The sequence below is a fragment of the Dromaius novaehollandiae genome, chromosome 35, assembly GCF_036370855.1.
Source record: "Dromaius novaehollandiae isolate bDroNov1 chromosome 35, bDroNov1.hap1, whole genome shotgun sequence".
NCBI lineage: Eukaryota > Metazoa > Chordata > Aves > Casuariiformes > Dromaiidae > Dromaius > Dromaius novaehollandiae.
Window position 1 is genome coordinate 405,794 of NC_088134.1, and position 14,478 is coordinate 420,271.

Genomic DNA, 14,478 nt, shown 5'->3' on the forward strand with positions numbered 1-14,478 from the left:
CCCGGCTGGGGCCCAGGCGTCCGAGCCCCCTCCCAGCCAGGGCCCAGGCGTCCGGGGTGGGGGGGCGTCCAGGTCTCGCACGGCTCTTACTGGGGCTCAGGCTGGAAAAGAGGGAGGGAAACGGGGCTGAGCCGGGGTTTTACCCCCCCCCCCCCGGGCAGTTTTACCCCCTCAGGGCAGGTTTCCCACCCCCCCGGGGTAGTTTTTGCCCCCCCGGGGCAGTTGTCCCCCGCCCGGGGCAGTTTTACCCCCCTGGGGCAGTTGTTGCCCCCCCGGGCGCAGTTGTTGCCCCCACTGGGGCCATCCCCCCCCCCCGGGGCAGGTTTTACCCACCCAGGGGGAAGTAGAGCGGCAGCTTGCTGCGGTAAATGGCCTCGTCCTTCTCCAGGAAGACGCAGAGCAGGATGCGATCGACCTGCGGCGGCCGCCGGCAGCCTCGTGCCAGGCCCTCGTGCGAGGCCCTCGTGCAAGGTCCTCGTGCGAGGCCCTCGTGCGAGGCTCTCGGGTGAGCCGCGGCCCTCGCGTGGGCTGTGGTTCCCGTGCAAAGCCCCTCGTGCGAGCCCCAGCCCTCGTGCGAGACCCGCTGCTTGAGCTCGTGGGCCTCGTGCAAAGCCCCGCGTGCGAGCCCCAGCCCTCGTGCAAGCCGTGGCCCTTGTGCAAAGCCCCTTGTGCAAGCCTCGGCCCTCGTGCAAAGCCCTTAGTGTGAGCCCCAGCCCTCATGAGCTGCGGTCTGTCTTCGAGCTGTGGCCCTCGTGCAAAGCCCCCTCGTGCAAGCCTCGGCCCTTGTGCAAAGCCCCTCGTGAGAGCCGCAGCCCTCGTGCAAAGAGCCTCGTGCAAGCCACAGCCCTCGTGCAAGCCTCGGCCCTTGTGCGAAGGCCATCATGGGAGCAGCAGCCCTCGTGCAAAGCCCCTCGTGAGAGCCGTAGCCCTCGTGTGAAGAGCCTCGTGCAAGCCACAGCCCTCGTGCGAAGAGCCTCGTGCAAGCCACAGCCCTCGTGCACCGCAGCCCTGGTGCAAAGTCCCTGTGAGATGCAGCCCTCGTGTGAAGAGCCTCGTGCAAGTCGCAGCCCTTGTGCAAAGCCCCTCGGAACCACAGCCCTCGTGCGAAGGCCCTTGTGAAAGCAGCAGCTCTCGTGCGAGGAGCCTCGTGCAAGTCGCAGCCCTCGTGCAAAGGCCATTGGAGCCGCAGCCCTCGTGCGAAGCCCCTCGTGCAAGGTGCCCCCCCGGCGGCGGTGCCCCCTCGCACGCGCGTGTGCGCTCACGCTCGCGCTCGCACTCGCCTTGGCCGCGTTCTCCTCCAGCCACAGCCGCAGCGTCCGCAGCACCACGTCGGCCGCCGCCTCGTTGGGGTAACCTGGGCGCACGGAGTGACCCCGACCGGCCCCAACCGCCCTGAACCGCCCCGAACCGCCCCAGACCGCCCCGAACCAGCCTGGGCCCACGGAGTGACCCCAACCAGCCCCAACCGGCCCCGACCGCCCCGAACCGCCCCAGACTGCCCCAAACCGCCCCAGACCGCCCCGAACCAGCCTGGCCCCACGGAGTGACCCCGACCGGCCCCGACCGGCCCCGACCGCCCCGAACCAGCCTGGCCCCACGGAGTGACCCCGACCGGCCCCGACCGGCCCCAACCGCCCTGAACCGCCCCGAACCAGCCTGCGCCCACGGAGTGACCCCGACCGCCCTGAACCGCCCCAGACCACCCCAAACCGCCCCAGACCGCCCCGGACCAGCCTGGGCCCATGGAGTGGCCCCGACCGGCCCCGACCAGCCCAAACCAGCCTGGCCCCACGGAGTGGCCCCAACCGGCCCGAACTGCCCTGAACCACCCCCGACCGCCCTGGACCAGCCTGGACCACCCCGAACCGCCCCAGACTGTCCCGAACCGCCTCGAACTGCCCCGAATTGCCCCAAACTGCCCCCTCCAACCCCCCCCAGACTGCCCCAAACCTCCCCAAACTGTCACAAACCTCCCCAAACCGCCCCCCCAATCGCCCCAAACTGCCCCCCCCACAGACTGCCCCAAACTGCCCCCCTGAACTGCCCCAAACCGCCCCAGATCACCCCAAACTGCCCCAAAACGCCTGGAACTGCCCCAAACCCCCCCAGACTGCCCCAAACTGCCCCCCTGAACTGCCCCAGACCATCCCAGACCGCCCCAGACTGCCCTGAACCGCCCCGAACTGCCCCAAACCGCCCCAGATCACCCCAAACTGCCCCAAAACGCCTGGAACTGCCCCAAAACACCCCAAACCACCCCGAATCGCCCCAGACTGCCCTGAACTGCCCCAAACAGCCCCAAGCTGCCCCAAATCGCCCTGAACCGCCCTGAACTGCCCCAAACCACCCCAAACCACCCCAAATTGCCCCAAACTGCCCCCCCAAACCACCCCACAACCCTCAGACTGCCCCACCCCCCCCGCCTGCCCCCCCACTCACCGAACACCCCCGTGGAGATGCAGGGAAAGGCCTGGGGGGGGGGGGACACGTGTGAGAGGTCCCCTCGTGCAAGGGACGTGTCCCCCCCTGGGAGGGTTGTCCCCGTGCGAGCCAGTTCCCTCGTGCAAGTCCCGGCCCCGTGCAAAGCCCTGTCCCCGTGCAAGGGACGTCCCCGTGCCCGGCACCCCCGTGCAAGGTGTCCCCGGGCCTGGCCACCTGCAAAGGACGTCTGTGCACGTGCAAGGCCCGTGCGAAGCGTGCGAGGGCCACGCGTCCCCGTGCAAAGGCCGTGCGAGGCCCGTGCAAGGTATGTGAGACCCGTGCGAGGCCCTGCAAGGAGCGTGACGCGTGCGAGACCGGTGTGTGGTGTGCGGGGCCCGTGCGAGGCTGTGCAAGGCCTGTGCAAGACCCGTGCAACGTGTGTGGCCTCTATGAGACCCGTGCACGGCCCGTGCGAGACCCGTGTGCAGCGTGCGAGGCCCGTGCAAGGCCCATGTGAGGTGTGCAAGGCCCATGGACAGCCTGTGTGCGGTGTGCGAGGCCTGTGCAAGGCCCGTGTGCAGCGTGCAAGGCCCATGCATGGTGTGCAAGGCCCATGTGTGGTGTGCAAGGCCCGTGCAAGGCCCGTGCGCGGCCCGCGTGCGACGCACGCTCACCACGGAGCGCAGGCGGTGCTCCAGGGCCAGGCGCAGGCTGCTGCGGTAGCAGCTCTCCAGCTGAGCCTCCTCCGTGGGGCCCGGCTTCCCCCCGGCCACCGGCCCCACGGCGTGGATCACGTCTGGGGGTGGGGGGGGGGAGGTGCCCCGTCGGCCGGCCGCCCCCAAAACCCCCCAAAACCACCTCAAAACCACCCCAGAACCCCCAAAACCCCCCGAAACCACCCCAAAACACCCCCAGAGCTCCCCAAATCCCCCTGAAACCACCCCAAAACATCCCCAGAGCCCCCCAAAACCCCCCAAACCACCCCGAAACGCCCCCAGGACCCCCCAAATCCCCTGAAATGCCTCCGGCTCCCCCAAATCCCTCCAAAATGCCCCCAAACCTCCCCAAAATGCCCCCAGACCCCCCCAACCCCCCAAATGCCCCCAACCTCCCCCCAAACCAGTCCCCCAATGCCCCCAATCCCCCCCCCGGGTCCCCCCAAACCCGCTGAGCCCCCCCGAACGGCCCCAAGGGGCAGCTGTGCCCGTGCAAGGGCCCTCGTGCGAGGCCGGGCCAGGGTCCCCGTGCGAGGTCCGCCCCCACCCCCACCCCGGTGACGGTCCCTGTGCAAGGGTCCCCATGCAAGCGTCCCCCCCAACCACGACACGAGGCCCTGTGCAAGGGTGCTTGTGCAATGGTCCCTGTGCAAGGCCGTGCGAGGGTCCCCGTGCAAGGCGCTCGTGCGAGGGTCCCTGTGCGAGGTCCCCGTGCGCGGGCGTGCGAGGGGCTCGTGCAAGGGTCCCGTGTGCGGGTGTGCGAGGTCCCCGTGCAAGGCCCCCGTGCAAGGGTCCCCGTGCAAGGGGCTCATGCGAGGTCCCCGCGCGAGGTCCCCGTGCGAGGGGCTCGTGCGAGGTCCCCGTGCGAGGGCGTGCGAGGGTCCCCGTGCGAGGGGCTCGTGCGCAGTCCCCGTGCGAGGGGCTCGTGCGAGGGGCTCGTGCGAGGGTCCCCGTGCGCGGGGCTCACAGCGGGCGGGCAGGCGGTAGCCGCAGGTCAGCTTGGCACCGCCGGTCTCGCAGCCCCCGAGCGAGCGGCACTCGGCGCCCAGCAGCTCCCCGGCCGCGCGGTGGATGCAGCCGTCCACTGCGGGCCCAGGCGTCCGGGCGGGCCCCACCCCACAGGGGCCCAGGCGTCCGGGCGGGCCCCACCCCCACAGGGGCCCAGGCGTCCCGGTGAGCCCCCAAAGGGGCCCAGGCGTCCGGGCGGGCCCAACCCCCACAGGGGCCCAGGCGTCCGGGTGAGACCCGACCCCCAAAAGGGCCCAGGCGTCCTGGTGAGCCCCAATCACCAAAGGGGCCCAGGCGTCCCGGTGAGCCCCGATCCCCAAAGGGGCCCAGGCGTCCGGGTGGCCCCCACCCAAAGGGGCCCAGGCGTCCAGGTGGCCCCCCAAAGGGGCCCAGGCGTCCGGGTGGCTCCCACCCAAAGGGGCCCAGGCATCCGGGTGGCCCCAAATCCACCCCCCTCCCAAGGGGCCCAGGAGTCCAGGGGCCCCTTCTCCCCCTTCCCCCCCCCCCAAAGGGGCCCAGGTGTCCGGGTAGCCCCCAATCCCCCCCCCAAAGGGACCCAGGCATCCAGGTGCCCCCCAAGAGGCCCAGGTGTCCGGGTGCCCCCCCCAAAGGGGCCCAGGCATCCGGGTGGCCCCTCACAACCCCCCAAAGGGGCCCAGGTGTTCAGGTTTCCCCCCCCCAAAAGGGGCCCAGGTGTCCGGGTGGCCCCCAATCCCCCCCCCAAGGGGCCCAGGTGTTCAGGTACCCCCCCTCCAAAGGAGCCCAGGTGTCCGGGTATCCCCCAATCCCCCCCCAAAGGGGCCCAGGCGTCCGGGTGGCCCCCAATCCCCCCCCCCGAAGGGGCCCAGGCGTCCGGGCCCGACTCACCCCCGCCGCCGCCGAGCAGGGAGCTGTTGGCTGCGGACAGAGACCCGGGTCAGAGCCGGGGGCGGGACGGGGGGGCCCAGGCGTCCGGGCGCCCCCCCCCAAAGGGGGCCCAGGCGTCCGGGCAGCGAAGGGGGTCACGCTCCGGGCCGGGGGGGGGGGGAGTGGGGGGCTCTTGTCCCCTCCCCCCCCATCCAGATTCACACCCCAATCCGGATTTACACCTTTCCCTGCCGCGTTTACACCCGCTCTCCGGGATTTACACCCGCTCTCCGGGATTTACACCCGCCGTTCCGCGTTTACACCCGCTCTCCGGGATTTACACCCGCTCTCCGGGATTTACACCCGTCGTTCCGCATTTACACCCGGTCTGAGGGATTTACACCCGCTTTTGTGCCTTTACACCTGCTCTCCGGGATTTACACCTGTCATTCTGCATTTACACCCGTTCTTGTGCGTTTACACCCGGTACTCGGGATTTACACCCGCTGCTCCGCGGATACAGCCGCTGCTCGGGATTTACACCCTCCTCCTCCTCCTCCTCCTCCGCCCCCCCCGGGATCCCCCCCCCGGTCGCCCCCCCCATATTCCGCATTTCCCCCCGCCCCCCCCCCATTTCCCCCCGCCCCCCCCTCCGCTATTCCCCCCCCCCCTCCGGCCCCTCCGCATTTGCCCCCGGGCCTCGCTCGGCGCCGCCCCCCCCTCCCCGCGCGCGCCGCCGGGGCCCCGGACGCCTGGGCCCCCCCCTCCCCGGACGCCTGGGCCCCCCCCCCGGACGCCTGGGCCCCCCCGGACGCCTGGGCCCCGCGCGCCGGGAGGCGGCGCTCCCCGCCCGCCGCCCTCACACGCCGCAGCCGCCCGCGCCGGCCGGACCCGGCGGCGCCGACCCGGTAAGGCCCCCCCGGGCCCCCCCCCGGCCCCCCCCGGCCCCCCCGGAGCCCCCCCGGGCCCCCCCCGAGCCCCCCCCGGCCCCCCGGAGCCCCCCGAACCTCCCCCCCCCCAGGGATGCTCCGGCGGCGGGAGGGACCCAGGCGTCCGGGGGGGGGAATGGGGGGGACTCAGGTGTCCGGGAGCGGGGGGGGGGATGAGGGGCCCAGGCGTCCGGGAGATGGGGGGGGCGGAGGGGGGGGATGAAGGGCCCAGGCGTCCGGGAGATGGGGGGGGCGGAGGGGGGGGATGAAGGGCCCAGGCGTCCGGGAGATGGGGGGGGCGGAGGGGGGGGATGAAGGGTCCAGGCGTCTGGGAGATGGGGGGGGGGAAAGAGGGGATGATGGGCCCAGGCGTCCGGGGGGGGTGTGTGGGATGAGGGGCCCAGGCATCCGGGGGGGGGGTGTGGGATGAGGGGCCCAGGCGTCCAGGAGCGATGGGGATGGAAGGGGGATGAAGGGCCCAGGTGTCCGGGGAACTGAGGGACCCAGGCGTCCGGGAGATGGGGGGGGGCGGAGGGGGGGATGAGGGACCCAGGCGTCCGGGAGATGGGGGGGGGATGAAGGGCCCAGGTGTCCGGGAGCAGTGGGGGATGAGGGGCCCAGGCGTCCGGGAGATGGGGGGATAGTGGGGGAGATGAAGGGCCCAGGCGTCCGGGAGATGGAGCCCCCCAGCCCCCCCCCAGGCTCTGGTGGCTGCTATGGGGCTGCGGGGGGGGGCTGCATCCCCCGGACGCCTGGGCCCCCAGCCTGGGGGGGGGTGGTGCGGTGCCCGGATGCCTGGGCCCCTCGTCCCTGGGGGGGGCGGGGGGGCTGAGTGAGGGGGTTCACACTCGCGTGCGTGCTCCTCGCACGCCCCTCGCACGACGGCCACGATGGTGCCGGGACCCGGACGCCCGGGCCCGTGGGGGGGTCCCTGTGCGAGGCCCCCGGACGCCTGGGCCCATCCCCATGGGGGGCAACACGGGGGGGGACGACGACACACGTGAGCCCTCGTGCGAGGCCGTGCGAGGCCCCCGGACGCCTGGGCCCCTCCCCGTGCCGGGGGGGGGACGACACACGTGAGCCCTCGTGCGAGGCCGTGCGAGGCCCCCGGACGCCTGGGCCCCTCCCCGTGCCGGGGGGGGGACGACACACGTGAGCCCTCGTACGAGGCCCCAGCCTGACGCAAGGGCCCCCCCGGGGCTGCTCCCTAACGAGGTTTCCTAACGAGGAGCCGCTAATTAGCCCCGCGCACCCCTCCCCCGCACACGCCCCGTCCCCACACGCGTGTGCGCAGCCCCGGACGCCTGGGCCCCTCATTGCCTCGCACACGCGTGTGACACGCCGGGGGGGGGCGGACGGTGCCGGCCCCCGTGAAAGGCCCCTTTGTCCCTGCGGCACAAGGGCCGCTTCTCCCGCCCGGACGCCTGGGCCCCCGGCCGGCGGGGAGGGGGCGCGCCCGGACGCCTGGGCCCCTCGTGCGCCGCCGCGGCCCCTCGTGCGACGCCTCCAGCGGCCCCGGAGGATTCTGGGCCGGGAGCAGCTCCCCGACGCTAACGAGCCCCCGGGGGGGGGGGAGGTTCGTTAGCGCCGGGCGTTAATTAGCCCCCGGGGGAGGGGGGAGCGCCGAGGCCCGGACGCCTGGGCCCCCGTGCCGCTCCCGGACGCCTGGGCCCCCTTCCGGGGGTGGTTGTGTCGCATGGGCACGGGCCCTGTGCGGGGGCGGGAGCGGGGGGGTTGCGCACGTGTGTGTTGCACCGTGGCCACATGCGTGTGCGTTGCACCGTGATTGCGTGTGCATTGCACTGTGGTCATGTGTGTGCGTTGCACCGTGACTGCACGCGTGTGCGTTGCACCGTGGCCACATGCGTGTGCGTTGCACCGTGGTTGCGTGTGCATTGCACCGTGGTCACGTGTGCGTGTTGCACCATGACTGCACACGTGTGCGTTGCACCGTGGCCACATGCGTGTGCGTGTGCATTGTACCGTGGCCACGCGTGTGCGTTGCACCATGTCCGTGCGTGTGCGTCGCACCGCGGCTGCGCGTGTCCGTGCCCGGGGCCGTGCCCCCACACGCGTGTTTTGCCGTGTCCGGGCACGTCGGCCCTCACGCGTGTCACCTGGGGCAGTGCGTGTGAGCTGATGTGCTGCCGCGAGGCTTTGCGTGTGCGCGGGGGGTCATACGTGACTGCGGGCGTGCGTTGCACGAGGGGCACACGCGTGTGCGTGCCGCGGGCCCGGCTCACGCCCTGCCGCAGGCTGCGGCCGCCGGCGCCGCCATGGAGCACCGGAGCCGGTAGCACCGCGAGGGACACGCCTGCACACGCCTGCACACGCCTGCACACGCCTGTGGACCCAGGAGCACCGGGAGGAGGAAGGTAGGAGGACGGACCCCCCCGTGGTGCACGCGGCGCCCGGACGCCTGGGCCCCTGTCCTGGGGTAGACGCGTGCAATGCCCGGACGCCTGGGCCCCTGGGGGTTGTAGGGCCCGGACGCCTGGGCCCCCTGTTGTGGGTTTGGTGCATGCAGCGCCCGGACGCCTGGGCCCCTGAGTCCATGTGGGTGCAGGTCCCGGACGCCTGGGCCCCCTGTCCCGGGGTTGGTGCATGCAGCGCCCGGACGCCTGGGCCCCTGGGTCCGTAGGGGTGGAGGTCCCGGACGCCTGGGCCCCTGGCTCCATGTGGGTGCAGGTCCCGGACGCCTGGGCCCCCTGTCCCGGGGTTGGTGCATGCAGTGCCCGGACGCCTGGGCCCCCTGTCCCGGGGTTGGTGCATGCAGCGCCCGGACGCCTGGGCCCCTGGGTCCGTAGGGGTGGAGGTCCCGGACGCCTGGGCCCCTGGCTCCATGTGGGTGCAGGTCCCGGATGCCTGGGCCCCCTGTCCCGGGGTTGGTGCATGCAGTGCCCGGACGCCTGGGCCCCCTGTCCCGGGGTTGGTGCATGCAGCGCCCGGACGCCTGGGCCCCCGGGTCCATGTGGGTGCGGGTCCCGGACGCCTGGGCCCCTGGCTCCATGGGGGTGCGGGTCCCGGACGCCTGGGCCCCTGGCTGACGCCGTCCCCCCGCAGACGGCGCGGGGCGGCCGCGCGGCGGCGCCCATGCGAGCCGGGGGGCGCCCGGGGGGGAGCCCGGGGCACCGCCACCCCCACCGGCAGCGGCAGCGGCAGCAGCGGCAGCGGCAGCACCGGCGGCAGCAGCGGTGCTGGGGGGCGGCGGCGGCGGCGGTGGCGGCGACGCTGGCGGCGGCGGCGGCGGTGGCGGGCGGCTGCCCGGCCGTGTGCCGCTGCGCCGGCGGGCGGGTGTACTGCAACGACCGGGGGCTGACGGCGGTGCCCGAGGGGCTGCCGCCGGGCGCCACCACGCTCTTCCTGCAGAACAACCGCATCGGCGACGCGGGCATCCCGCCGCGGCTGGGCCGGCTGCCGGCGCTGCGGGTGCTCTACCTGTACGCCAACGCGCTGGAGCACCTGCCCGCCCACCTGCCGCCGGCGCTGCGCGAGCTGCACCTGCAGGACAACAACGTGCGGGCGCTGGGGCGGCGGGCGCTGGCGCGGGCCCCGCTGCTGGAGCGGCTGCACCTGGACGACAACTCGGTGTCGGCGGCCGGCATCGAGGAGGACGCCTTCGCCGAGAGCCCCCGCCTGCGGCTGCTCTTCCTCTCGCGCAACCACCTGAGCAGCGTGCCGCCGGGGCTGCCGCCGGGGCTGGAGGAGCTGCGCCTGGACGACAACCGCATCGCCACCATCCCGCTGCGCGCCTTCGAGGGGCTGCCGGCCCTGCGGCGCCTGGTGCTCGACGGCAACCTCCTGGCCAACCGCCGCATGGCCGACGACACCTTCGCCCGGCTGCACAACCTCAGCGAGCTGTCGCTGGGCCGCAACGCGCTGGCCGCGCCGCCGGCCAACCTGCCGCGGGCCCGGCTGCGGCGGCTCTCGCTGGCCGCCAACGCCATCAGCCACGTGCCGCCGGGCGCCCTGGCCCGCATGCGGGCGCTGGAGCGGCTCGACCTCTCCGACAACAACCTCACCACGCTGCCGCCCGGCGTCTTCGACGACCTGGGCAGCCTCAGCCAGCTGCTGCTGCGCAACAACCCCTGGTTCTGCGGCTGCGGCCTGGCCTGGCTGCCCGAGTGGCTGCGGCGGCGGGCGCCGCCCCGGCTCCAGGTGCGCGGGCTGCTGTGCCAGGCGCCCGAGCGGCTGCGGGGGCTGCCGGTGGGCGAGCTGCGGGCCGAGCTGCGCGCCTGTAGCACCCCGCCGCCGCCGCCGCCGCCCGTCCCCGCCGCCCCCGCGCTCTGGGTGGAGGCGGCGCCCGGGCCGGCGCTGCGGGTGCGATGGCCCCCGGCGCCCGCCGGCGCGGCGTTGCGGCTGAGCTGGCTGCGGCCCGGCGCCGGGGCCGTCACCGAGACGCTGGTGCGGGGCGAGCGGGGCGAGTACGTGGTGACGGCGCTGCAGCCCCGCGCCGCTTACCGCGTCTGCCTGGCCGCCCTGGAGCCGCCCGGCGCCCCGCCGCGCTGCGCCCACGGCCGCACCGACGCCACCGACGCCGACACCGACACCGACACCACCGCCGCGCCGTCACCCGCCACCGCCGTCGTCCCACCCGCGGTGGCGGCGGCGGCGGCCGGGCTGGCGCTGGGGGTGGCGGCGGGGTGCTACAGGCGGCGGCGCGGCGGGCGGCGCGGCGGTGACAAAGCCGGTGGCGGTGTTGGCGGTGTTGGCGGCGGTGGCGTCACCCGGCCCGGGCTGCCGCTGCGGCCGCTGCGGGACGGCGGCGTCCGCACGGTGTTCCCCCCGGCGGCGGTGCCGGCGGTGGCGTCAGGCGGTTACGGCGGTGGCGGCGGTGTCGTGGGGGTGACGCGCGGGGACGGGGACGGCGGTGCCGCCCGGGGGTTCCCGGACGGGCGGGTGCCGCACGCTGACTACGGAGGGTCGTGAGGCGGCCGCCTGTGACCCCCCCCCCCCACCATGGGGACGGGACCCCCATGGTGACACCCGGACCGGGACGGGGACAGCGCTGGGACCCCCCGGATGAGGCCGCCGTGGGGACAGGGACGGTGACGGGACCCCCCCCCGCTTGGGGACGGGACCCCCGTGGCGACACCTGGACCAGGACAAGGGACGGTGGTAGGAACCCCCGGACGAGGCCGCCGTGGGGACAGGGACGGTGACGGGACCCCCGTGGTGAGACCCCCCCTGGGGACCCGGATGGTGATGGGACCCCCCCGGATGAGACCCCCCCTCCGTGGGGACACGGACGGCACCGGGACGCCCTCGAGGAGACCCCGACCCCCCGGACGAGACCCCGACCGTGGGGACACGGACGGTGATGGGACCCCAGCGGTGACACCCCCCCGGGGACACGGACGGCGCCGGGACCCCCCGGACGAGACCCCTCGGGGACGGGGACGCTGCCAGGACACCCCGATGGCACCTGGACACCCCCGCGACGACCCCCCCCCTCCCGGGGCAGAGGGGGCCCAGGCGTCCGGGTCCCCAGTGCCTGGAGGGGGCCCAGGCGTCCGGGTCCCCCCCCCCAGCCCCGGAGAGGGCCCAGGCGTCCGGGTCCCCATCCCCAGAGGGGGGCCCAGGCGTCCGGGCGCTCTGCGGGGGGGGGGTCGCGGGGAGGGGCCCAGGCTTCCGGGCCCCCGGCGCGGATTCGGGGTGGATCTGCGAGTACCAAAGTGCCCCTCCCCCCCCCGAGGTGCCTTCACACCCCTCCCCCCCCCCGACGGGGCCGGCGGAACCGGGGGAAAAGGACAAAAAGCAGGAAAAAGACCCAAACCGACGCGCCCCCCCCCCCTTCCCCCCCCCCAATAAACCCGAGACGGTTCCTTTTACCGCCGCGCGCCTCCTTCGCCCGGACGCCTGGGCCCCCCGGCGCCTCGCACGCCCGGCAGGCGCGAACCCCCCCCTCGCACGAGGGCACCCGACCAGCCCCGGCGCCTGTCCCTCGTGCACCGCCGTGACCCCTCGTGCACCGTCGTGACCCCTCGTGCGCCGTCGTGACCCCTCGTGCACCGTCGTGGCCCCTCGTGCGCCGTCATGTCCCCTTGTGCCCCCCGTGCAAGGCTCATCGGTGTTGACGATGGCCCCCACCCCCCCGTGAGCCCTCGTGCACCCTCGTGTGAGGCCCTGTGCGAAGCTCACCAGCATTGATGATGGCCCCCCGTCCCCCCGTGCACCCTCGTGCAAGCCCTTGTGCAAGCCCTCGTGCACCCTCGTGCGAGCGTGGCTCAGCGGCGTTGATGATGGCGTCCACCCCCTGCACCCTCGTGCACGCCCTTGTGCACGCCCTCGTGCAAGCCCTCGTGCGAGGCCCCGTGCACCCTCGTGCGAGCCCTCGTGCAAGCCCTCGTGCAAGGCCCCGTGCACCCTGGTGCAAGCGCGGCTCACCGGCATTGACGATGGCGTCCACCCCCCTGCACCCTCGTGCACCCTCGTGCGAGCCCTCGTGCGCCCTTGTGCGAGGCCCCGTGCACCCTCGTGCAAGCCCTGGTGCGAGCCCTCGTGCGAGCCCTCGTGCGAGCGCGGCTCACCGGCGTTGACGATGGCGTCCACCTCGAGGCGGGTGATGTCGTGCCGCAGCAGCGAGAGCTTCTCGGCCAGCGCCGGCGCCGGGGGGAACCGGGGGGGCTCATCCAGGGGCCCCCGGACGCCTGCAGGGGGGGGCCAGAACCCCCCGGTGCCCCCGGGTGCTGCCGGCCGCCCCCGGAGCTGCCCCGGCCCCCCCGAACCCCCAACGGCCCCCAAATACCCCCCAGACACCCCCAAATGCCCCAAACACCCCCAAATGCTCCCCCCAAACGCCCCAAACACCCCCCGATACCTCCAGGGCCCCCCAGATCCCCCCCGGACCCCCAAACACCCCCGGTCGCCCCCCAAATACCTTGATCCCCCCCCCAACACCCCCCAAACGGCCCCAAATGTCCCCAACCCCCCCCAGTCCCCCCCCCCGCGGACCTGTGCCGGCCCCCCCCCGTGCCCCCCCATGCCCCCCCCCGTGGCCCCCCCACACCCTTGCTGGCCCCACTGTGCCCCCCCGTGCCCCCCCCCGGGTGCCCCCCCATGTGCCCCCCCTGTGCTCCCCCTGGCCCCCCCCGCGCATCCTTGCTGCCCCCCCGTGCCCCCCCCGGCCCCCCCTGCGCACCCTTGCCGGCCCTCCCCTTGCCCCCCCCGTGCCCCCCCCCCCGCGCACCCTTGCCGGCGCGGCGCCAGGGCTCGACGCTCTTGAGGGCGAGGAAGTCGCGGGTGAAGTAGTGCTGCCGCCGCTGCTTCGGCCCCAGCCCCTGCAGGAAGGCTGCGCACGGGGGTTGCACCGGGCCTCGCACCGGGGCTCGCACGAGGGCTTGCACGAGGGTTTGCACGGGGGTTTGCACGAGGGCTTGCACGAGGGCTGCCCTGCCCCCCCCGGGAAACCCAGGTGCTGGGGTCCCCCCCCAATGCCCCCCCCCAGGCCGCCCACCCAGGCCCCGTTTGCACGAGGGCTTGCACAAGGACTCGCACCAGAACTTGCACGAGGGCTTGCACAAGCCCCCCCCCCCGCCCCCCCCGGCTATTCCCGGCACAGTGTTCAGCGCGGAGGCATGCGCTGCTTGGGGGGGGGGCAGGGGCCCAGGCGTCCGGGCTCCCTGCCCAGCCCGGGGGGGCCCAGGCGTCCGGGCCACTCCCCCCCCCCCATAGCAGGCCCTCGCACAGCCCCATAGCGGGGTGGGGGGGGCAGTTGCCGTGGTAACCGGGCTGGGGGGGGCCTCACCCCCCTGTTGCCATGGTAATGGGGTGCTGGGGGGGGGCCTGGAGGTGTCACCATGGAAACAGGGCGGGGGGGTGCAGGGACCTGGGGGGGGGTGACCCTGGGGTTGTCACGGTAACGGGGCTGGGGGGGGGCCTGGGGGGGCCCTGGAGGCCTCGGGGGGGGGCTGTGTCCCCCTGACTCCCTGTGTCCCCCCCCATGTCCCCTTGTGCCCCCCCCATGTCTCCTCGTGTCCCCCCTGGCCCCCTCCGTGTCCCCCCCCGGCCCCCCCCGTGTCCCCCCCCGTGTCCCCCTCTGTGTCTCCCTTGTGCCCCCCGTGTCCCTGCATGTCCCCTCGTGTCCCCCCCCATGTCCCACCCCATGTCCCCCCCCCAGCCCCCCCCCCCGGCGCCCCTCACCTTTGGCCTCCCGCCAGTCGGTGGCGGTGGCCAGGTCGACCTTGGCGGCCATGGGGCGGGCGGGGGCGGCGGGGCGGCGCACGAGGGCGGCCGTGCGGCGCACCAGGGCCAACATGGCCTCCGGGGGGGGGGTCTGGGGGGGGGGGCCGGGCCCTGTGACACCCCCCCCCCCCGTGCGAGCGCGGTATAAATAACCCGGCTAAAGTTAGCGGCTGACGTGCGGCGCACGAGGACGGGGCAGGAGGGGGCACCGGGCTGCTCCCCCCCCCCCCGGTGCACCGAAATTGCCGCGTGTGCAAGACAGGTGTGCAAGACGGGTGTGCAAAACAGGCGTGCGAGACGGGTGTGCGAAACGGGTGTGCAAAACGGGTGTGCGAGACAGGCGTGCAAGGCCTCCCCCCCCCCCAGCGTGGGGC

General features: G+C 74.3%; 2 protein-coding genes across 2 annotated transcripts; one reads left to right on the forward strand and one right to left on the reverse strand.

Annotated features, from left to right (window-relative positions):
- Positions 1–6: 6 nt before the first annotated feature.
- On the reverse strand, positions 7–14,114 carry MACROD1 (mono-ADP ribosylhydrolase 1). The gene is made up of 10 exons (XM_064503180.1): positions 14,063–14,114; positions 13,110–13,211; positions 12,451–12,570; positions 5,013–5,042; positions 4,105–4,221; positions 3,096–3,217; positions 2,440–2,470; positions 1,281–1,354; positions 334–415; positions 7–101 (listed from the first exon to the last, which is right to left on the reverse strand). Exons 1-10 carry the CDS (start codon positions 14,112–14,114, stop codon positions 97–99), a joined length of 735 nt encoding a protein of 244 aa, XP_064359250.1. The 3' UTR covers positions 7–96.
- On the forward strand, positions 5,765–11,716 carry FLRT1 (fibronectin leucine rich transmembrane protein 1). The gene is made up of 3 exons (XM_064503179.1): positions 5,765–5,899; positions 8,176–8,295; positions 8,984–11,716. Exon 3 carries the CDS (start codon positions 9,014–9,016, stop codon positions 10,847–10,849), a length of 1,836 nt encoding a protein of 611 aa, XP_064359249.1. The 5' UTR covers positions 5,765–5,899; positions 8,176–8,295; positions 8,984–9,013; the 3' UTR covers positions 10,850–11,716.
- Positions 14,115–14,478: the final 364 nt, after the last annotated feature.